The 24,673-nt window shown below is 46.5% G+C and overlaps 1 protein-coding gene across 3 annotated transcripts in view; it reads right to left on the bottom strand.

Moving 5' to 3' along the window:
• The window catches only part of PRKCE (protein kinase C epsilon), a 436,307-nt gene that overhangs the window by 262,590 nt on the left and 149,044 nt on the right, over positions 1-24,673 (bottom strand). For 2 of the 3 annotated variants that reach the window (XM_006083394.1, XM_006083393.3), the window contains exon 2: positions 1,074-1,137. In XM_006083394.1, the coding sequence (XP_006083456.1) occupies positions 1,074-1,137 (64 nt within the window). Of the gene's footprint in view, positions 1-1,073; positions 1,138-6,204; positions 6,296-24,673 lie in introns of those variants that run through there. The other variant, XM_023747157.1, reaches the window with a different exon arrangement.

Consider the following 24,673-nt stretch of genomic DNA (forward strand, 5'->3'; position numbering starts at 1 on the left):
GCTCCTCTGAATTTGTCACAGAATCTCTCCTCCCATGTCTGAACCTTTACGAGAACTACCTCCCTATAGTAGGGGAGACCGTGTGGGGTTGTGACTTTGTGCTTGTAATCCCTGGTATTCAGGGGAGATGCTATAATAAGCCCAAGCCTACCAGCCAGGACCTAAGGAAGCTGTTGCCTGCCCTTTGGGACACAGGCCCTAAACCACATTTGGTCTCAGTGCCACAAGGAACCAAACTTGATCTTCCAATCTTTCTGCCATGGCATTAAAACCAACTGTTCCATCCCCCTGCCCACAGACAGGAAGAGAAGAAAGATGGTCCCAATAACTCAATTTCAGTCCTAATTCCAGCCCTCGTGGAACCCAAGTTTGCCACCATCTCCCCATTCCCGTGTGGCCAAGGATTTATTGTCTAGTCTTCCCTTTTATTCCGACTGCTCAATCCTCACCAACCTGTAAGCTCTTAATGGCAGTAAAAGGCCACAGACAGGATGGAGAGCAGAGGGTGTAAGAAGAAGAAGAAAAATCCAACTACCCGGAACATCTACACCCTGTGTAATCAGCCAATGGGAGCAGAGATGCCGCTCACACCGGTATTTCTAAGAGCAGGGCTTTCCCCCACATAAGAAACTGTTAAAAAAAAAAAAAAAGTAACACTTCTATAAAAGCTCTACAGAAATAAGATTCTGAAATTTGACACCTAATTTCTTTTATTTCTGAATACCGTTAGACCAACTGGTTTTACTTCCTTCCCACCACACACACAAAACCCCATGGGAGCCTCCGCGGAGAGGCTGAGCTCCCCAAAGTCTGGTTGGTGCACCAGCGTGCAAAACGCCTGTTTTATTGGCCTCGCTTGGTAAGTCGCAAATCCTCCCTCTGTTCCACCAAAGTTAACAGATGGCTGGTCCCTTTTGGTACAGAGGCATAAGCATCTTCAAAATAACCTCTTCCTTTCAAATGTGCCAATTAATTAAATGTCACGGTAAAATGTCGCAGCCAAGGAGGGAAGGGACAGCCCAGAAGACTAAGGGTCAACGGAAGAGAACAAGGCTGAGGTCACTCTCTCCTACCTTCACCTGACGACCCCGAGAGATCGATGATCACATACACTCGGCCTTCCGGCTCCAGGTCAATCTGCAATTAAGAAAATGACAGTGTCTCTGTTAGTACATTGTGGGGACAACCCACGAGTTCATGACGTTTCCACCCCAAGTTGCTAAAACCTAGAGTCACAGTACCATTCAATTCACCAACCTGCGAAGTGTCAAGTGCCAGGTGAACTAGGAACCAGGGAGAATCCCCATTTACAGACTACCCATGATGCTCCGGGTGCCGTTCCAGGAGGTCTGACGCATACCCAATAGGTAGGTCATCCCAGTGGTTCTCCCCCGGAAGCGATTTTGCTGCACAATGGAAACCTGGCCCAGGGGACAGGTGACACAGGAACATTTGGGGGATATAAAAAACCAGGAGACATTTCTGACTGTGCTGCTACCTGCATCTCCAAGGTGGAAGCCAGGGATGCTACCAAACATCCTAGCACACAGGCCAATCCCCACAGCAAAGAACGATCTAGCTCAAAATGCCAAGTGTCAGGGTTGAGACACTCCATGTTACCCCATTTTACAGGTTAAGAACACTGGGCTCAAAGTTCCAAAGTAAGTGACAATGCTGTGATTCTGCCAAAACCATGTTACTTAGACCACACAAACTGCCCACAGGGGAACTAAGAGAAGCACAAGACACAACTCCTGCTCTCAAAGTGTTCACCATCTCACTGGGGAGTCCAAAACCAGAGAACAATGCTGAACCCGGCTTAAGGATGAGGGACAGAGAAGGTCTGAGTGTCTGTGAGCCTGAAATCCATGGAGAAGAGCAGTCTGGGAAGACTCTATGAAGGCAAGAAAGGGAAGGCATTCAAGGCGGAAGTAACAGCATAAGCAAAGGCCGGGAACGCACACGGTGTCTGTGCCAGACTGAAGGACCCCCATGCTCAGGCTGTGTGTTGGCACATGTGTTTTTGCAAACTCCAGATTCTACCAGGGTGGTAAAGAGAGAGGCAAGAGTGCTAAAGTCTTACCATCGACCTTCTCCATGCACCCTCACTTCCTCCCCCTACCTCCAAATCCAGCTAACTGCTTCAATACAGACACAGGCTGATGACATCATACGATGGAAGAAAAGTCAGAGGCGCTGGGCCTCTTAGCAGTTGAGACACCTTTGCAAGGTCTGAAGTGTCCTTACAGAAACTGTGTCCTCTGTGAGAGAGAGGAGTAACTCTGGAAACCCGGGGTCACCAAGTGCCCCAGTTGCCTACCCCTGCCCCCACAATCCCATATGTCTATGCAGGTCTCTAATTGGCTCATATGTGCCAGGCTTGTCTCCCCAACAAGCTGTGAGTATCTGGAGAGCTACAACCACCACCCCTCCTTTTCTTTTTCACTGTCTCTGGCAAAGAGCCGGCAAACACCTAGCAAGTGTGACTTAGGAAGGGTTATTCTGGCAGCCCTTCAAGGTCAAGGTCGAGTATCCGCTCCTCTCTGAAGTCTTTCCAGATATTCCCAGTGAGACTTGATCATCCCACATGTGTATTCCCACAGTACACACACACATCTTAGCCATGGCTCCTATTCAACGGCACTCCATGGTCCGTATGTCTATCTCCTCTGCTGGACCGAGCATGAGAATCATATTTGCATCCCTAGTGCTTAGCTCGCTGTCTGTGTGTCAGGAGACACCCAATAAACATCTGAGGAAGTGGGAAAAGGCTTGAGGCTCAGGACTGTCAGGGCCTATTCTGGGGTCATCTGCCCTTCCAAGGCTCCATCCCCTGTAGGAAGGAAGGCAGGTGGTCTGTACCAAAGTGACATTCAAACGAGGTGAGAGGGGAAAAGAGGCAGCTAGCTGTACCATGAGCACTGCATATTCCCTGTGAGGTGAAAATCTCAGCTGGAACTGACACCCCTGTTCCCACCCCATTCCCACCCCCCCACACACACACCCCCGTCTCACTCCACTCATAATCCAGGCTCCCAGCCATCCATGCTCCCCACTTTTTTTCCAGGCTCAGCCTTTTGTGGTTGAGAGTACTCAAGGTTTCTCCCCAAATTCACTCTCATCAACAGGGGTCTTCAGTGCCTCCTAGGTGAGGCCCTTGGTGACATTCAAGGTGCTCTGTCAGGGCAGGGCATGGGTGGGGGTGCTGGGGGCTCTCAGGTTGCGCCCCCCCACCCCCCGGAGCCATTTGCCTGGGATCTCGAGATGAATATCTAGATGGCAACCAGACAACAAACTAGGGATGCCATGAGATGACTCTCCCCAGCCCTTCTACCCTAAGAGTCTGTGGTTTTAGATTTCTGAGTAAAGAACATGCTCTCCAGCACCCACACTGCATCCCCACCCTCCCAGGCCCAACCCCTACCACAAACACATCCCAGCCCCTGCACTGAATTACAAACAGGAAAACCAACAGCAGTTGGCTCAGCTGATCAGAGCCAAACCAGACTCCCATCCCTGCCACATTTCAGGGGCCTCCTTGTCCAAAAGCATGGAATTTAAATAATGTATGCCTTTCGGAGATTAGATCATCCCTATTAAACCCCGCCGGCAACATGAAATGCTTTCTCATATCCTCTAAGTCAGAGATTTCCCACGACCGTGGACTCCACTGGCGAAGGACAATGCTATCTGTGAAAAGCAGGGAGGAGACAGCAGAGGAATGAGATGGGCTGCGAGGCCAAGCCGAAGGCAGGCAGCGTGCCTATCTTTGCAAAAGGGGAGTGAGAACTTGTGGCAGGGGGACAGGTCATTGACGATAAGATGTATTAGGATATTAACATTCAAGATAGCAATCAGAAACCATTTTAGCACCCACTGCTGCTTCAGTGCCAATGAACTGCATTTCCAAACAGAGAAATAGAAATTAAGCTATTAAACATGCCAAGAGCAACAGAGAGCTTTGCAGCCTGGGCAGATGGCCGCAAGGCGCTGGCCAAGCCCCAGCTAGCTGAGTGGAGAGGCTCTGAGAACCCATCTAGGGTGGTGCAACTTCAGCGTGGGTGACTGCAGGGGTTATCAGGTACAAAAGGTGGTGGAAGGATGGTGCAACTTCATGGCCAAATTACTTTAATCACAGATTCTGCTCACAATTAGGAGGCCCAGATAATGAAGCAACCAAGGTGCCCAACCCTGAGCTGCCCCTGCAGCTGTTAGTGGGCATTAGCACCAGGCAGCTGGCACTACATAAAAGCAGGCCTCCTCCCTCCTCCCTACCCATCCCAGGGTTAGTAATAAGCGCCTTCTTCTGCCCTCCAGGTCCCTCCCAATTGTCCCTGATGCAACCCTATTTATCAAATCTCCTTGAACCTCATACCTTGACTTGATGAGTCTTCCCAGCTACTATCTCTGTTCCTTTGACTTTGATTCTTTTTCAGGCTCCAGTGCCCTTGGCTATCTCTCCAGCTGAGGCCAGAAGTAGGGCAGCAGGACAGTGGGGCCAGACCAGGGCTGGATCCCAGCTAAGCCACCTACCAGCTCAGGCAATTATTTACTCTCCCTGAGCCTCAGCCTCAATCTCTTCTCCTGTGACACGGGTTGTTCTGAAATCTCTATGAGTCAATCTCCTGGCTTTGTGGCCTGAAGCAAGCAACTACCTTCTCTATGCCTCAGAATGCTCCTCCATGAAGTGCAGTTGATACTAGGTCTTATGTCATTTGGGCGGTCATGATGTTAAGTGCAATAACCTAGGTAAAGTGCCTAGCGTGAGGCCTGGCATGAAATGCTCAGTAATTGTTGGTGCTGTGGTTATAAAAAATCCAGTCTTCAAATCACCTCTTGGGCCAATGTTCTTTTCACTATATCAGATGGTCCCCCAACAACAATGACAACAGCAAAAAGGCATTTTCTTGCCCAAAGTTAATATCATTACACTAGAGGCCCAGTGCATGAAATTCGTGCACGAGTAGGGTCCCTAACAGCTGCCGAATGCCAGCCGGGGCCTTCCTTCGTTCCACGCCGCCCCATGGTGGTCAGCGCACATCACAGCAAGTGATCAAACACCAGATCAGTCGAACTCCCGAGGGGACACTTTGCATATTAACCTTTTATATATATAGATGTTATTCTAGGACATCTAATAACTTTACAGTATTGTTGTGAATATCCAATAAAGAATAAGGTGAAAGTTTTGTGTCCAGTCCAGGGAAAGCCCAGGGCAGGAAAGGCTATAACCCTGGTCATCAGAGGGCCAGGTGCTGCTCATGGGAAAAGGAGAAGGGGAGGGTGACATGTATAGACTGAGCACCTACTCTTCCTCAGACTGTGTTCAGTGCTTTACCAGCATCAGTTCATTTAATCTCCTGTAAGGTTGGCAATATACCCTGCTTCCCATATGGAAAAACGGGCTCAGAGAGCTTTTTCTGGATTCACACCCAGGGCTGCCTGGAGCACACAGGAGGGATGACTTTGATAGAGCTCCTGACTCAAGCCCTCTGACAACCCAGACCCAGGGTTCTCCTTCTTCTAAGCCTCTGTGGGTTCATTCTCCCTTTCAGGTGCAAGTGACTGGCTTCCCAGCAAGGTAGGTTTAAGGCAGAGCAATGCTTCCCACACCCTGCCCTCCAGCCCTTGGGTGAGGTCTGGGCATAAACACAGCTCCATTCATCTGAGTTAAGAATAAGGCAGTGGGAAAGAGCCCAAACCATCCCTCAATCCATGAAAAAGACATCTCTGAAAAGCAAAAGACTCACAGGCACTTTTTAGGGGGTGGTGTCTGACCATTCACAGTCCTGTGCACATTATTTTATGCATTCCTCCCAATTAACCTGTAAGGTCACAGGTATTATTAGCACCACTGTATGTATGAGAACACGGAAGATAACGAGCCAATACAACATGACTCGTCATGCACACCACTGCCCAGCTCCAGGGGCACCATTCACCTCAATGAGTCCCCTGGAGCTGGGCAGCCTAGAGGTGAGTGGCACCCTCAACTCCTGACTCTCAGTCCAGTGTTCCTGCCACCACACCACACCTGCCCAGAGGGAACCCTGACCAGTGGGCCAGCACCCCACCAATGGTGCAGCACTGCACAGCCAGCTTAAGTGTTACTGCTGCATGTCACTGTGACCCACAGGTGTCTGCACACCTGTGTTTGGGGGTGACCAAGTTCAAGGCAAAGGAGAACAGAAATTCATGGCCAACCTTCCTCCAAACCCTTAGGCTCAGCTTCCACTGGAGACCTCTAGACAACAGAATAGCCCACAAAGGCCACACAGGCCCAAATCGAGTTTCACTTTCTTTTCCACCTGTTGTCAGACACCAGGGCCTAGAAAAAAGCAAAAAGTAAGTAGGGAGTGGGTCAGAAAAAGATGGATCCAGAAAGGATGAGAAGGAGGAGGAGAGACATGTACTGCCCACATTGCACCAAATAAGTCTTAAATAATAGACTGTTTCTTTTTATTTGGAGAAGGTTGGGGAGGGAGGAAGGAGGAGGAGTAAGGAAGAAGAAGAGAGAAGTCTCAGGAGTTCTTTCCCAAAGCAGAGGACCCGCTGCCCAAGTCCTGCACCCCCTTTATTGCTGGCCATTCTGCCCTGGAGGCACCTCGGGCACTCTATGAGGCACCTGGCATGGAACAGGCAAGCCAGACAGAGCAGGAGACCTTCTTGCAGCAGGCAGCCTTCTAGTTCTGCTTTTGGAAAGCAAAACGTTAAGGCACCATGTGGGCAACTCTGGAGCAGCTGCTGGGTGCAGATTTTGAAGTTAACAACTAATTAAATTAAAGACTCTTCATTTGAGGAGGAGTTTGCTACCAGCCTTACTGGTAGAGTGCATTAACTCGTTGAAAAGCAGAGGGCGCACATGTAAATAAATATTTTAAGTCCCTCTCTGATAACAGGCTTACATAGCACTGACTTTCATAAAATCAGGGAAAGATTGTTTCTTCTTCAAACTACTTCCAGGGCAGTGCAAAAACAGTATTCCTGCTTTAGTGTACAGCCCTGCAGGGCAGAACACTCTCTGTCCGGTACCCAGGAGGGATTCAATACATATTTATACATGTTGGCTCAATAGGTGGATGGCCTGATTTTAAACTAAATCTTCACAACTGAATGATGGAGATGATTCACTGAGGAAGCCATCGACCTGTACATAAGTGTTCTTAGCAGCTTCGTTCCTAACAGCCAAATACAATACGGGAGACAACCCCAATGTGCAACAATGGGTAAATGAATATGCAAATCAAGCTACGTCCATATGTTGGCATTTTTGCTCATCAAGAAAGAGTGAACTCCCGACACATGCAAAAACAGATACCATTTCTATGACGTTCTAGAATAGGCAAAACTAACGTATGGTGACAAAAAGCATATCAGTGACCTCTTGCAGGTGAAGGTAGAAACTGAATGCAAAGAGGCATAAAGGATCTTGAATGCTTTTGTCAGTATTATATTTTATATATCCAATAAAAATAAGAAAACAACAACAATAAAGAGGTCTAAAGGAACTTTCGAGAAAGATGGAAGTTTTCTGTATGCGGACTGGGTGGTGGCTCTATGAATGTATACATTTGTCAAACTGCATCAAGCCATACTCTTAAAAATAGATGCACTTTTTTTGCATGCAAATTCTACCTCAATAAAGTCGTTTTTGAAAAAGGAGGAAATAGCCATCGTTTCACATAAGCATTGCCCCACAATTTTCCTTTAAATAACAAATCATCTTCCCACCCTCAGGGCATTTATCATTTCATATTCCATTTTTTAAAATAAAAGGATTCATTCAGAGTTTTCCAAGAGAACATCTGTTACACAACAGAATGTACACCTACCCGTGTAGGCACACATTCACACACTCACCCACGTGTGCAAAACACACTCACAGGCACAGTCACCTTCTTCTGTCTTCTATGATCCAAATACAACAATAGCAAGAAATCACATCCAAAGTGTAGGTTTGAGAGCCTGCTCAATTATTTAAATCTGTCTTTGTGTGTGTGGATCTCAATTTCCTCATATGCAAAACAAGACAATTAGACCAATTGCTCCAAAATGGCTTTTAATGACCTTAAAGACCTAAATATCTATGAATAGGATATTTCTGCTTAAATAAATGATGGTGCATTTGGTAGATCACTATTGCAAGCCCTAAAAAAGAATGAAAAGATCTAAATGTACTGACTGATATTCTGTGGGATATATTAAGGGGGGGTGGGGGTGCAATCTCTTTATTATGTGAGGACACCATTTATTGTTAATAAAATGGGTGTGTACACACACATTCTGTCACACACTTGTTCCACAGAGATTATCTCTAGGGGTCTTAGTCCAAAGGAAACGGGGGTTGTCTCAGGATTGGGCAACTAGACATTAGGAAAGGGGTCTTATTCTTTACTCTATGCTCTTTCAGACCATTTGATTTTGTATGTCACAGATCCCAGCTCTCCACAGGCCACTAATGGAGTAAACTCAAGTTAGCACCTGCTTCCTCTTTTCAACAGGCTCAGAAAAAGACCCAGGGAGCCGGCTCCCTCTGATGACAGAGGTGGCTAAAAACAAATAACTCTATGTGGGCGCAAATGCTTTTCTGCCCGGAGAAAACATTCAAAGGTGCCAAAACTAATATTGAGAGTGTGTAATGGTTTGCAAAGCATCACCCATCACCCGGTCACAGTATAGTTTTTCTATCTCCTTTCAGGGAAATGAGAGTACATGACTGTGTACCCTATCTAAGAGGAGTTGGTGAGTGCAAACCGCAGAAAATGCATCCACTTACCCGCCGTGTTGTGAAGTGAAAAATACCCACGACCAATCTGCACTTTGCATTTGGCATTGCAGTGGTCTCTCTCACCGGGTCTATTTGTATGTATGTGTTTCATTCTACATTCCCTATTTTTTAAGCCAATACATTGCAGTGACTAAGAGTAAAGGCTCTGAAGCTAGCCTACTTTGGGTTCAAATCCCAACTCTGCCTATTATCAGCTGTGTGGCCCTGCTTCGATTTCCTCATCTATGCATGAAGAATGTCAGTGGCATCTGCCTCATGGTGTTGGAAGGATTAAATGAGATGGTTTAAGCACTGGGAGCTACACCTGGCACACAGCTAGCTGCCTATACATGAAAGCTGTCTGGTCATTATCATTATTTCCCGCCCAGACTGTGAGCACCTGTAGGGCAGAGCCATGTGCTCTTTTGGGGGGTTCACGGTTCCTGAGTGATGGCTGGTAATCCCTAGGGACTCCAAGTGGAACTGAATGGATTCAAGTGGCTCAGAGGACCTCAGGACTGTGCAACCAGAAACAATTATCTTCAGACCAGGGTTCTGTCTCTGTAATGATACAGCCTTGCAGAACACCCCATTAATGGCTGCTCACAAAGATATGCAGTGCCTGACTTCCTTCAAAATCTAGATGTGGTAAGTGTTATTCATCACTTAGAGCTCCTAAATGGAGACTATTTTGTTCTTAATAATAATCATGATTCTAATGAACACCCTTGATGAAGCACTTTACCTGTGTTCTATGGGTGAGGGAGGCAGTATCCTTATTTTAACCATTTCAGGGATGAGAAAACAGAGGCTTGGGGATGTAAGGACTTGCCCACATTCCCAGAGCGTGAGGAAGAGGAGCCTGGATTAAACCAGGGCTCTCCAATGTCCTGTTAGCTTGGGGCCTGGCATGCTGCCCAGCAAGGGGCATGGGCTCAAGGAGACGGTGTGGGAAGAATACGTTGTGAGCTGTGCACAGAGCTCACACTGTGTGCACGATGACAGAGTTGACTCCTGGACACAGAACAATGAAAGTAGAGCTCCTAGTAGTCAATCATATTGTAAATCACTATGTAGAGTGCCAGGGGGTACTGGAAATATCAGGGGGGAACACTTTGTAAAGTATACAATTGCTGTACACCTGATACTATGCTGTACACCTGATACTAATACAAGATATTTAATGTAAACTGTAATTTTAAAAAATTAAAAATAAGATGTTTAAAAAACTGTTATTCTCAGGAGTGTTTGAGATCTTGCTCCCCAGCATATGTCATCACTTTGGCTCAAATAAACTCTTATTAAAAAAAGAAGAAGAGAGTAGAGCTCCTTCATTCTCCTCTTGGAGCTCATGGTTGAAGGTACACCAAATCCCAGTTGGGGGGCTCAGACAATGAGCCACAAATACACTGCAGCACGTCCCACTTTGGGGAATAAAAGCCCTGCTGGAAATACTGCTGTATGGTGACTTTTATGTATATCAAGTCCTATTTGCCACTACTTTTCACCATATATGTTTGGAGCTATGTCGTATGAGAAAAAGAACACTTCTATAGAAATCACAGAAGCATGAAATTTAAGAGTCATAATCGACGTTAAAATCGCTCAGTTCAAATAAGCCAAGAAATAAAATGGACAGCTAATTTTTTTCTTTTATTTTGCCTATCAAATTAGCCCAAGTTGCTTTTAGGGTATGCATATCTGTGCTATTTGCTTGTTAAAATACAAGCAAAACTAAGTTTGGTAATATGTTCAGTTTTGAAAAATAAAAGACTACAGGGGGACTTATAATGAGAAGCAACAATCCCCTACCCCATTCCTCGCCAGAGGGAGCCATTTTAATCATTTCTATTTAGATTTTCTTGGTGGTCACTGCCATGTTCCTAAATAAAAAGTGTATACCTCAATTTCCTGGTTCCTTATTTTAGACATTCTCTCTCGCCTTGCTGATGTGATAGATGAAGATTTAGTTCACTTGCCACCTCCCTCCACTTTCCCCCTCCACAAAGTAACTATAAATCACACTTCTCAGTTCCTTCTCTGTTTTTTTCCTACAACTGCAAAAGAGCAATCCAAAATATCAATTTCTTGTTCCATGAACTATAGATGTCATCCCTTGACCCTCCATGTTCTAACTAGAGGACATTAGTGCTTCCAACCCTCCCATCCTCTGCCTGCCTCTCCCCCCACCTTCAACACCGACAACATAACGATTCTGTTCTCTCACTGTAGTTGAGTTCCACATTTTGTGCATACATTGGTTCTAAAATCTGAAAACTAATGAATAGTGTTTACTCTTACAACTTAGTAAATGGTATTATACCAGTATATGCTTTCTTTTCCATGGGCCTAATGTGACAACCCAAGTGCCTCTCAGTTGAGAAAATAACTAGTATCAAATTCAAATGGATTTTTTTCACTCTATCAATTATCTTCCTCAGGTCTTCACGCTTTCCCAGGGTTCTTTTCTCTCAGGGTTAACCCTTCTGGAGACCCCCACTGCCCTCCTCCCCCTATGCTGGGCTGACTGCTCTCTGGTCTGATGCACAGCTGTAGTGTGGTCACTTCTTTTCACTGCTCTGCTGGTGCTGGAATCCATCATATTCCTTGTTCTGGGTTATTTCCTTGTTTGTGCCTATAAAGTCCATTCTGATTGAAATATTGATTAAAAGTGAGTAGAATGCCAACTTTCTAAGACCTTGCATGCAGTTCTCTCAGACATGATTGATAGTTCGGCTGGACATGGAAATCTAAGTTTAAAAAAGTCATTATCAGAACATTCTTGGCACCTAAATATAGTCAATGGACTCTGGTGTCAGCTTGCTTTCTGTTGCTTAGTAGATGACTGTTTTGTTTTGACTCGCTGGGAGTTTTAGGACTTTTTTATACTCTGTGTTCTGCCATCTCATGATGATACGTCTCTGGGTGTGTGTTTTTGATTTACTGTGATGAATGGAACTGAACTTGTAGGAGATATTATCCAATTTGTTTTTTGCTATTGGCCTCTTCTCCATTTTCTCTATGAAACTTCTATTACTCAGATGTTGGACCAACAGAATTGGTCCCTATGTCTCTTACTATTTGTTAAATTTATTTCTATTTCCTTTACCTTTTTAGTCCATATTCTGGGAGATTTCCTTTACAACCCTTTCACTGAACTTTTAATTCTGATAATATGTTGAGTTTCCAGAAGTGCCTTCATATTTTCTACTATGCATCCTTTCTCATAGCATCATTTTCTTTTTTGTTTTGGTTTATGGATGCAACATATTTCTGTAGATCCCAGCTGATCTACCTTAAGGTTAGAGCAGCGATTCTCAATGGGTGTGCCACAAGAACTTTTAAAACATGCAATACCTGACTACTTATCAGAGGGACCAGCCTCTATTCCCTTGTTGTTGTCAAATTACGAAATGACAACAACAGCCATCCAGTGTGAATGAATCAAATTTATACCTACTTTTTGGTCAGACCAGCAGAAGGAAAATTATTTTGGTGTGCTGCACAATTTTAGTAATTAGTTTATTTGTGCCATGAAATGAAAAAGGTTGAAAATCACTGGGCTAGACAGTGGGAGCCGGCGATTATAGCAGGGGATCCCCACACAAGCCTTGCTAGACCTCTCCAAACCATTAGACCAGTGATGGCGAACCTATGACACACGTATCAGAGGTGACACGCGAACTCATTTTTTTGGTTGATTTTTCTTTGTTAAATGGCATTTAAATATATAAAATGAATATCAAAAATATAAGTCTTTGTTTTACTATGGTTGCAAATATCAGAAAATTTCTATATGTGACATGGCACCAGAGTTAAGTTAGGGTTTTTCAAAATGCTGACACGCCGAGCTCAAAAGGTTCGCCATCACTGCATTAGACAATTTCTCTTTAAAAGAGCCTTCCAATTTTTACACTCAAAGTTAGGGTCTGGCTCCAGGGCCTTTGGCAGTGAGAAGTATACAGTTCCACATACAGGCCTTCAGATAGTCACATGTTTTCAGCTGCATATCTCACTCCTGATCCTTGAGGTTAGTAACTATAGTCTCAAACCTGCAGCTCCTTTAGGGTCCTGTCGGAGTTGCCACCCTGTCCTCTACTTTCATCCCCAGAAATGCACTGAAATAGCTTACTAAAGGCTTCTTTCTGCTTATTTGGTTGTTACAGAATTTTTATCTTCTCCCTCCCCGCTCCCCCCCCACCCCTCCCCCCCCCCTCCACACACACCTTTCTTTCCTTTTCTATTATTTAGACTGGGTCTTGACTAGGCAAAACATTTGCTCCAAGACCACCTTGAATGGAAAATCCAAAAACATGTCATCTTAAAGGATATGATTCAGTGCTGGTAAGAACAGGGAGAAATAGGCTCTCTAACACACTGCTAATGAAGTGTAAGTTGGCAAAAATTTATAGAGAGTGGTTTAACATTATATAACAAAAATCTTTTGACCTAGCCATTCTACTTCTGGGAATTCATCCCAAATCACACATGTGCAAAAACAATTTAAATTCAAGGATGATCATTACAGCATTTTAAAAGAGTGTAAACTTAGAAACTAATTATCCAATCAGAACAAACTATTGAAATACATTGTGGCATATTCAAATCATGTGCTATCATGCCATAGTGATAAAAAAAATCTGGGAGAGTTATATTACTGACATGGAAAGACATTCAGTGGAGGAAAATTATAAAGGAATGTGTAGTTTATAATCCAATTCTGTAAAAATACAATGTAAATGGTCTGGGTAAGTACATACACAGAGGGGGAAAAAGATTCTCTATGGGGGAGTGGAGTAATGTGTGATTTTCTTCGTGCGTATTTATCGTTTTCTAGACTTTGTACTTTTTTCTACTATAATTTGTGATTTTTAAAAAAATCAAACAACAAGTTTGTTGTTGCTCGAATAACATTATGTAGCTCAATCCTCTTGTTCACAGGTAAGGAAACGGAGGGACAATAAGCAGTTAGGGGAAGCAATCTATGCAGGCTCTGAGGAACTGACCCACAGCTGAAGCCCAGGCCGTGTTACATGAGCAGCCTAACGCAGCTGGACACACAAATGAGACATACAGGTGCTGAAGCCCATACCAACATGTGAACATGGAGGGAAGATACCTCCTGAAGCACATAGCAAAGAGGATCTGAAAACTGTCCGTTCAAGCTCTGAATGTCAGAATAAAAAGGATGCTATGAACTCACATCTACTTTGCAAGGACAGTTTAGGACCCTCTACAATCACTGCTGAATTAAGGAAGACGGGGCTTGAAATAAACAGAAGAAATATACCACTACCCAAGCACGAAGAAAGTCCTCAGCCTTTCAAAGACAGCAAAGGAAAAGAACGCTGAAAACTTTGCAGTGTATTCTTGTGAGCGTCCACGCGTTGCTGCTGCCCAGAGTAGATGTGACTGGAAGCTAGTTTTAAGTAATAGATCTAATGTGTGGAACCTTTTCCTGTTTGTTTGTTTTTTCATTCAGAGTATTTCATGTCTTCATTGCAAAAAGGCAGGTTTCAAAGTTGGAGTTTGTTGACTGTCTGTTAATTGATCTATTAATGTATCAAGGAAGGCCTTTCTGAGACTCAAAGGAGCCAGCCTTGCAGATTCCTGGGAAGGTAACAGGAGCATCCACAGCCAGAGGGAATAGCTAGTGCAGGGGCCCAGAGGTGGGAGGGGGCGTGGCCTGTGCCAGGAGCAGAAGGAGGTGGGTGTGGCTGGAGCAGAGTGAGGTCAGGAGCCCTGGGACATGAGGTCAGATGGAGTGCAGGTTAGTCCTTAGGCTCCGGCTCTGAGTGAGATAAGGGCCAAAGGAGAGTTTGAGCAGAGTAGTGACATGCTGTGCCCTGCACTTTGAAAGGCTCACTCTGGCTGCTGTGCCAGACAAGCCTTAGACACACATGAGGAAGCAGGAAGGCCACTAATGAGGCAGTAATCCAGGTGAAAGTTAGGGGCTATCATAATAACCCCGGTGAGAGATGCTGGTGGCTAGAAGGGCTGGGAGTGATGGAGGTGACGTGAAGTGGTCAGGTTCTGAAGATATTTTGAAGGTAGAGCCAGAAGGCTTGCCGAAGGATTGGACGCGGTGCATGAGAAAAAGACAGGGCTGCAGGCTGGCATGGAGACTGCTGGCCTGAGCAGAACACGGAGCTGCCCTTGGCTGAACAGGGCACCCAGGGGACTCGGTGGGGTGGGGGAGGCACCGGGAGCAGGGTGTGGGCAGGCTTGGTTGGAGGCAGCTCCGAAACAGCCAAGGATGACTGGATACAGGAACCTGCAGTTCAGGGGGAAGGGCCAAGCTTGGGATCTGATTTTGATATTCACGAGCAGATAGATGGTGCACATCCAAAATCCCTGACCCACATCCTGACATCCAAAAAGACTCCAAAAACTGGACCTTTTTTAAAAGTTTGGGTCAAATGATTTGGCAACAAACCCTGACCCAATCTGACACAAAAGCTATTTATCTTGTCTATATTTAACCCACTTAGTGTGAATATTTATACAGTTGTGTTACTGAAATATGAATTTGTTTCATCATGAAGGAATGCCCCAGAATCTGCTGGGGGTGTGCTATCATGTACAGAATACATCCTATATTCGCTTTCTAGAATCAAAGGAAGTCTGAATTCCTAAAATCTGACCCTTTGGATAAGGGATATGGATCTGTTATTTGAACCATGAGCCTGGAGGCTGAGAACTGATCCCAGGGGCCTTCCAACACACAGAGATGAGGAAGAGGAGGAGAGACCTGACCGGGGAATAAAAAAGAAAACCTGGACACAGAGGCTGACCTCCACGGCCCAGGGTGCAGTTGACTTTGGTTTTTCTCCTTCCTCCCTCCAAACACACACACTCAGCACAGACTTGTGGCTTATAAAAGCCTTGCATTTTTTTTTTAGCTTTCTATATGTCTTCAAAGGAGATGACAAATACCTCTCTCTCTCTCTCTCTCTCTCTCTCTCTCTCTCTCTCTCTCACACACACACACACACACACACACACACACACACACACACACAGTTTTTATTAAGCCTGTTGTTCCACTTCATGCATCACTGTACTAACTCACTGCCCTTGTTACAAGGTGGGGTTTGTGTGGGGAGAAGAAAATATGTAGAAAAACTGAAATAATGCTTGAAGTTAGCATAAAGGCATTTCCTGTTTCTGGGAAGCCTGTTTGCCTGTTGTTGTTGCTCTAATAGATTGAGTGTCCCTCCCCTGACCACTAAGCACCTCACCTCCAAAATTCTGTCAGGAGGCAGTAGCAGGGGGCTACAGTGAGGCACCCCGAAGCCCAGGCCTGTTGCAGAAAAACACTGGAGTGAGAGGCTGGTGTCTGAGCCCCTGCCAAAGTGCCCTCTTAGGCTGCAGAGCCACAAGGTCCCCACAGGGGCAACCTCATGTGTCCTAAGGCAAGACACAGGCAAGGGGTGAGAGGGTTTAGAGCAGAGGCCAAGTGGAAGGCAGATGATGTCACACAGCTGCTGGTAGGAAGGTAATTATCCCTACGTTCATTCCTGAGGATAAGCATGCTCTAAAGTAGGCAGGTTTGCTGAAGATAAGTAGCCTTATAAAGAGTTAAAAATAGAAATGGAAAGGTAATCCCATGCCCACAAATGGACCCAGGTCCTGATGCCTCCCCAGGGTCCACTACCCAACCTCCCCACCCACTTCTCCTGCCCTGGATGCAGCTTCCTAGGCTCAGTAAACCTCCATATCGGCCTGCACTGTGGGCCCATGGATCTGCTAAGGAAGAGAAAGAAGAGGTAAGAAACCTCTATGAGGAAATCCGGGAGCTTCTTCATTAACAGACAGATGAGCAACACACAACAAATAAGAAAACCCTCCTAGAGCAGGGGGTGGTGATCGTTAAATACCAACTGGAAAGGTGGGCATTGGTCATCGCTGTTGAAACTGTCGACTCTGTCTACTTCGGCACATGTCTGAAATTTTCTATAAGGTATCGAGGAGGAGAAGGAAAAGGGAGGAAAAGAGGGAAGGAGGGAGGGAGGGAGTAACAGCTTCAATATCCCAGTTGGACTGATGTCCCATGGCCACTCCTAGATTTTCTTACAGACCTCAACTGGGGAGCCGAGGGCCTCATTTAACCCAGACCCTCCCCACCTCCTGCCCCAACCAATCTAACCAACACCCTGCAGGGGACAAAGGATGAATAAACCCAAGTCACAGCTGTCCACCCAGCCCTCCTCAGAGTGACCTCCGAGGGCCTCCCCGCACTCTCCCTGGTCCTCTCGTGCACATGCAGTCGGTGGTGATTGTTTTTCACATTTTGTTCAAGATTCACAATGACAAGTGCTTTGGAGAAAAAAGGAGTCGATCACTTCACCATTCCCTTTCTTCAGAAGGACGGTTTCCCTGACGTCAAAGGCTGCCTGTCTACCTGAGATGATCAGAGATTAATAGAATTGTGTTAACAATAGGACTGTCCTGCTGAAGCCTGGAGGAAGCCAGGTGGGAGAAGCCGGCACTCTGCAGGGACAGGGGCTGGGCAGCCCCCAGAGTGTGAAACAAGCCCACCAGCCTCCCAGTGGCGCAGAGGAAATGCCAGCGATCCCATGAGCAGACCCTGGCAGTGCAAAGCTCCGTCCACATCAGCTGAACCAGACCCCCTGACCGCACACATCCTGGGAGCTGTGACCCTCCAGCTGGCATCTGCTGTGCCAAACCTCCACCAGCCCAGGAACAGAGCCAGCTGCCTGGAGCACACACAGCTCAGAGGCGCTGTGGCTGCCAGCAGCGGAGTTGGACAAGCCCCCAGAGGTGGAACTGGGCCAGTGAACCACCTGGGAAATAACCAAAATGCAGCCAGAGTCAAGAAGGAAAACGCTGAAGCTCTCTGTCCTGGGCAGATGAAAGATGCCATCCTCCTCGGGAAGCCTGCACGTGGCATTCAAGCCAAGCAGCTGTGGGGGCTGCTGCCATGGACGCTCATGGCTTGCTCTACGCTCCTCCCCGGCCTTTATCACCGTGGGGGACTCTCCCGGGAGTGCAACACATACCCTGGCACCCAATTAGTCAAATATGAGAAAATCCACCACTTGCCTCTTACAAGTCAAGTTACTCTCTGATCCTTTGATTCGTGAACCGATCAGTGAATCACAGGTTTCCCAATTGAATGGGGTCCCACACTTACAAGTGCCTGTCTGAGAAAGTGAATTCAACAGCTCAGCCACTTGGTGTGAAATATTTTCCAGTGAATTCCAATTTCTTTTTGTCCAGAAGAGCAGAGGATCCAATGACTGCTGATAAACCCGCTAGTCCCGGGGATGCTGTTTGAGGCCGTGGGAAGGCTGTGGCTGTCTGTGCCAATTTCTCCAGACTTAAGAACCACAGCCCCGGGAATACACTCCAAGGCTCAGAGTGCTAGTTGAGCTCATGTTACTCCTTGCCAATCACCTGGGAACAGGGCTTGACAAGAAAGAGGAACAACCTGCCCAGCCAGTGTGGCTCAGTGGTTGAGCATCGACCTATGAGCCAGGAGGTCCCGGTTTGATTCCCTGTTAGGCACATGCCCAGGTTGCAGTCTGGCTCAGTGGTTGAGCATCGACCTATGAGCCAGGAGGTCCCGGTTTGATTCCCTGTTAGGGCACATGCCCAGGTTGCAGTCTCGACCCCCAGTAGGGGGCATGCAGGAGGCAGCTGATCAATGATTTTCTCTCATCATTGATCTCTCTCTCTCTCTCAATAATATATTTTAAAGCAAGAGGAATAACCTTAGGGAAAGCTGGGCTCTTCCAGGACAGGGTCCCATTCACCATTGTCTCCCCAGACCTCGCATGGCACCTGGGAAGGTGGGGTGGGGATGAGGGTAACAGGTGTTAGTTAGAGGGAAGTAACTATCCCAATCAGAAGACTGAAGAGAAACGTCACTTATCTACTATTATGTTTTCTTTGGGCTATTACATACGGGCCCCGGGACCTTTTGTAGGGGATAAGGGTCGTGATTGTTGTGAGTTTAGTGCTGCATAAGGGCATCACTGCCCAAAAAAATTACTAGTAAGAAGCAACTCTCCTTACAGGGAGAAGGTTAAAAAGCAAACACTCCTAACTAGGAGAGAAAAGAGAAGTCAATCTTGTGAGAAATATGTAACACGTTAAGCGCCCTGTCAGTCACCGGTGACTGACACTACTAGTATACTTTCCGTCCGGAAGACAAAACAGCCTGGGTGCTTAACGTGTTAACCCTTGATTAGGCAACTCATTCTGTGAGTGACAGAGTCACACCTCTTGCCCCACAGTGTCCCCAAAGGCACCCTTACCACCTCGATGGCCAAGCCAGCTGAAAGCGCAGAGCCCAGTGGCGCAAAGCTCTCTATTGCCTGGAGTTCTTACGGGGATTCCAACTGGAACAAAAGGAAGAAGGTACCCATGCAGAGCTGGGGATCGCTGGTACTTACCCTACACCTCCGTTCCAGCAACGAAGTCATCCACAGCCGTGCAGGCAGGATGTGGGGCCCTCCAGAGGGTGTGTGCCCCAGGCCCCCACTTTATCTACTGGGGCTGCTGGTGGGCGCACCATTTTGGCTGCTTTCTAATTATTCCCAAGAGCCACCGCACTTCCCTCTGGGATTGCTCAAGTTTCATTCTTCGGAAACCAACTGCTCTTAAAATGCCATGGGCCTTCCCCAAACTACAAAATTCCTTCTCTCTGCTCTGGAGGGGAAGGGGACACTCGCTTTCCTGTCCCTGTATGTCCTTGCACACACACACATTTGATATACACAATAACTGGAGTATGCTGACTGTACACAGTGACTTCTGAAAAGATATATACAAAGAACTTGGAGAGAGAGAGAGAGAAAGAGAGAGAGAGAGAGAGAGAGAGCGAGCAATCGAGCTGGACACGCACCAGACCTTCTGCAGCCTGTTCTCTGGGCCCGGCACTTGTAGTCATCTCGGTCCTCCCACACTCTGCCCCTCACATCCAGGCTGTCACTGAGCCTCACATTCTTCTTCACTAGCTGCTGTGCCTACCCCTTGGTCCCACTGCCACCCCTGACGCCAGCCCTCATAGAATCCGGCCTCACAGCTCCTACATCTTCCCTTATGCTAATTCTCTTCAGCACTAATCTGCCCGACACTGGAAACCCAACTGACCGAAGTACAATACAAACTTCGTCAGGAGGCCTCTTTCCCCAGATCTTCCCTCTCTATAGGGTGACATGCAGTTCTTCACATGGCACCACTTGCTCTACACTGCCCCCTGTGCCCCTCGCATGCCTTACGTGCCACTGCAAATGCCCAATGCTCCAGCTAGGCTCAGCTAGCCACCTGCCAAGGACTCCCACGGGAACCAGTCTCTGAATCAGCCTTTCACTGGACTCCAAGTGACTTCTAGAGCCTCCTCTATGTTCTCCATCTGAGCCTTCGTTGGCACTGACCATCACATAGGCTATCAGGAACACTCTTCTCACCTGGATTACTGGTCCCTACCGAGTTCTTCAGGGGTATTACCAACCTTATATCCTCCTTCTCCCTGTCCCCCAGTCCCCAGAATTTAACAAAAAGTCCTGCACGTAGGAGCTGTCCAATAAGCATTTGCTGCTGCTCCCAGCCCAGGCAGTGATGCTCCTTCTCTCCCTTTAGTACCTATCATTACTTCAACTTCTAAGTGCCCAATGTCAAGGAAAGTGCCTCTAGACACAAATAATATTTTTAAAATGCACCTCCTTTCCATCAACTAACCAGTTCCTAAGTATGACAAAAAGGTCGTGTGCCTGCAGCCTGTGAGAGAGCCACAGGGCACGGGAGGCTTGAAAGGAGTGGATTCTCCCAAACTAACTTTGGAAGCTCTGAACACAGAGCACAGCCCCCACCTTTCTACCCTGAGATCGGCTCCCCCATGCCTTGAGGCTCAGAGATGCTGGCTTCATGCAATCTTGCATACGATGACCTGTCACCAGACCTAGACAAGCTCCCTGGAGGGGAGGATCCTAGAGCTAGGACCTCAGAGCGCCCCAGCTTGCTGTCATGGGGGAGAAGAGCATGAAGGCCAAGTTTCTTGCCTTGCCTCTGCCCATATGACCCAGGACAATCTCTCAGAGCCTCAATGGCCTCAACTGTAAACTCCCACAGGGGCAGGGTAAAGACGCAACAATCTTGCATACAACGGAGTGTTTTGATGGTCGAGGACTCAAAACCGAAGAGAAAGAAGCTCGCGGTTGGCATTTGGGTACTGAATCAAGACTTAAGGACAAAAGGCACCTACCTCACTTCCAAATAGCAGAGTTAAAACCTTCAAGTTAGTAATTCCTACTGCCACAAGTCACAACTTCCCTTGCTGGCATTTAACATTCTTTAAAACTCGGCCCCAACTGCAATTTCCAACTCTTTCTCCTACCCCCTTATGCTTCAGCCATATTGCCCTCCTACTACGCCAGGCCTCTCTCATTCCACCCTCCCTTCCTTGGCACAGTTTGTTCCTTCCAACCCCCTCCCCCAAAGTCCAAATAAAATGTACATAAACTTTCAGGCCTCCCTCAATCTGGAATCTGGTTCCCTCTCAATACGGGGCCCCTCAAAGGCAGATCCCCATCTCTATTCTTCTCACTCATCCCGGGAGCCCCTCCTCCCAGCAGGGGCACAGGGAACACAGTGCCAGGCACTGGAAAAGCGCTCCATAACTTTTCTTTGTTAAATGATGTAAAAACAAGAAAAACTGAAGCTCCACGATGTTTTCATTACATTCAGCTGGGAAATCCCAGGGAAGAGGCACTCCTTCAGTCCCAACCCCCTAAAACATCTCCTTTCTCCTGCTGTTGAGCTCATTTGAGTCCTGCAAAAGGACTGCACCCAAGTTCCATCTGGGTTGCCCAGACCAGCGATCACTTCCAACCCCTGTTCAGCTCCCCATGATGTTTCAAAGAAGCAGCCACCCAGACCCATACGTGACGAAGACAGTCGGCGCAAACCCATCTTGATGCAATTATTTCCTTGTGTTGTTGCTTCCCTGCAGTTTTACCATTGTTCTTCATTTACTCAGAGAGCTGCCTCAAAGACTTTACAGGAAAAATGAATTATGACTGGAGTTACATTCCACGCTTCCCAGTGCACCAACATGGGTTTCAAAGCGTTTGTTGGGGCCTCTCAAGGCCAGAGCCTTGAAAGGTGAACAATTTCACAAACCAGCTTGCCCTACGGTGTCATTCAGATCTATTCTGGCCTCCGGCCCCCAGCCGCCCACATCCCATCTGTACTGTGTGTGTGCTGCCTTCCATCACCTGGACTCTCATCCCAGGCCCAAGCACGTGAAAGGCCACATGCTAACACCCGGCCAGCCTGGCAGAGAGCGAACGGGGAGAATCGGCCCTGAAACCACAGGCTTGGAGGAACAGGATGGCCACTCAGCTCCACGGCTGTAACAATTGAGGACACCGTGTCCTCTGGGATCCACACTATAAACCTTGACTCATAAGAGTGTGTTCTCCCTGCAAGCCCCAGAGGAAAGGCAGTGTTCTGAGCCAGGGGAATTCTTAAGACGAGGAAAAGCCATACTGCACAGTGCAGAGTGGACTTGGGAGCCAGACTTCCTGGGCTCCAGCTCCACCAAACAGCAGTGTGGCCTTGGGCAAGTCAATTACTCCCATCATGCCTCATTCTCAATCTGCAAACTGGGGGTAACAACACAAGGTTGTTGTTAATTTATATAAAATGCATAGAAACTATACCTGACAGTAAATATTTATCGTCATCATTGTCGTCATTATGGTTATTATTATTATCTCCTGTGCTTGGTTTAGACAGAGAGCAAATCCAGCACCCTCAACACAGATCTTCCTATTTCAGGAGACTACACTCCAAGTGCCTTTTCCTTCCTGCCTCCTTTTTTGCCTCCAATATTTCAAACATAAAACATCCACTCAAGCATTCAAAGGCACCACACTGTCCTGTTCTCACTTGTTTTCTCTCCTTAGCAAACACCCCAGATTCTTGCAAGCTACTGGATACACTCGGTGGCAAATTCAAGAATGTTTATACAGGTTTTTATCATCACACATGTTTTGGAAACATGCAGGGTGAGTGGTGAAGCAGGGCAAAGGAGAAAGCCAGGCATTAAAAAGATCAAAAACAGGTCTCCACCTCCTGGTCTTAAAACGGCGCTGGTCACCCTCTGCCAAAGCCAGGGGCCCATTTGAGGTTTCTGTTCTTCTGAATTCAAACCGTCAGCTCAGAGAGCCGGCGGGGAAGGAGATAAGGCAGATGGAAAGAACTGAGGATGAACAGTTGAATCCCAAAATTTCAGATGAACCCTTTAGACGTTCGCGTTTAATAACACAGTTTCTGAGACTTGCCCACCAGAGTCCTGTCCTTCCTAAGCAAACATCTGTTCTGATGACTGAGACCTGGGCTAGTCTATTTTTCCTGGGCTAAACCTTCCTGTGGGGTATTGATCTCATAAATGTTATCCTTATGGCTCAGATGAAAGTCAGCTCTCAAATCCAGGATGGAGGGTCATGGGGTTGATTTTTGTTTATGTCTTCGTTCCCAAATATTTGGAATGCACACTTTGACATAACAAAAACATGTCTTATAAATGCCAAGACACAAAAACAGAACTTATATTTCTATGTGACAGATAATGAATTTTACCTTAGGAACCAACTGATAATGCAAAATGATTCTGAAGTTCCTATTGCATCAGAAGAGAGAAAGTCACCAAATTCGAAATGTGTCACCTTCTTTTCTTCTATTTAAACTTTGTGGAACTGTAGGGTTGAAAAGGAGAAATTCCAGGGAGACTGAGCCTTGTCTGCTTCCTACCCCTGCTTCTTCTTGCCCAGAACCCTGAGAGCAGGCGGTAGATGCCCCCGCAGCTCCAGGTTCTCCGCAGACTGGTAGAGAGAGCACTGCCCTGGCCTTAGAATGCAGGACTCCATTCCCAGCCTCTTTTTTTATTAACAGGGTGGCATCAGACAGGCCACTAAACCCAGCTGAGCCTCAATGTTGACAGAGTTTGAGCGCTGTTTGAGGATTTGAAAAGATCATATATTTGAAAGTTGGTACTTGGCAAACTGTAAAGCCCTGTTACATGTAGATTGTAACACCCTATAAGTTAGCTAGGCCCTGGCCTGTGTGGCTCAGTTGGTTGAGCATCGTTCCGTGTACCAAACATTGCCAATTTGATTCCCGATCAGGGCAGGTGCCTGGGGTTACAGGCTCGATCCCCAGTAGGGGGCATGCAGGAGGCAAACAATGGATGTTTCTTTACCACATCAATGTTTCTCTCTCTCTCTCTCTCTCTCTCTCTCTCTCTCTCTCTCTCTCCCTCCCTCCCTCCCTCCCCTTCCTTTCTCTCTAAAATCAATAAAAAATATTTTTTTAAAAAGTTAGCTGCTTTAAAAAGATAAAGCGTTGCCAGCGGGTGGTTTAAAGGGTTTCCCCAAAATAGATACATACACACACACACACACACACACACACACAGAGTATCTGTTCTGTAAGGAAATGACTCAAATGACAGAAAGTCTGCAATCTTTTCCCCCCACTTTCTATGCCCCTATGGATTTTTAGTAAAACTGTTATTAGAAAAGTTCATAGTAGTAATTGTAGAAAAGAGAAACAAAATAGAAAAAAAATCACCATAATCTCACTACCTTAAGACAATTTGTAATACATTCCTTCTAGTCTTTCGTATCTGTGTGTGTGTGCATGTATATGTACACATAAATAATTTTTAACAATAATTAGCTAACAGGTATTGAAAATTTATTATGTGCCAGGTACTACTCTAAGAACCTTCCATGGTTTTCATTCTTTAATTCTCTCAACCATCCCTGAGTAGGTAACACTCATCCTTCATTCTATGGGTGAGGAAACTGAAACTCAGAGAACTTAAGACACGTGTCCAAGGTCACACAGCTTATAAGTGGCAGAGCCTGGGTT

This window comes from Myotis lucifugus, unplaced genomic scaffold (genome assembly GCF_000147115.1).
Source record: "Myotis lucifugus unplaced genomic scaffold, Myoluc2.0 scaffold_6, whole genome shotgun sequence".
NCBI classification, from domain to species: Eukaryota; Metazoa; Chordata; class Mammalia; order Chiroptera; family Vespertilionidae; genus Myotis; species Myotis lucifugus.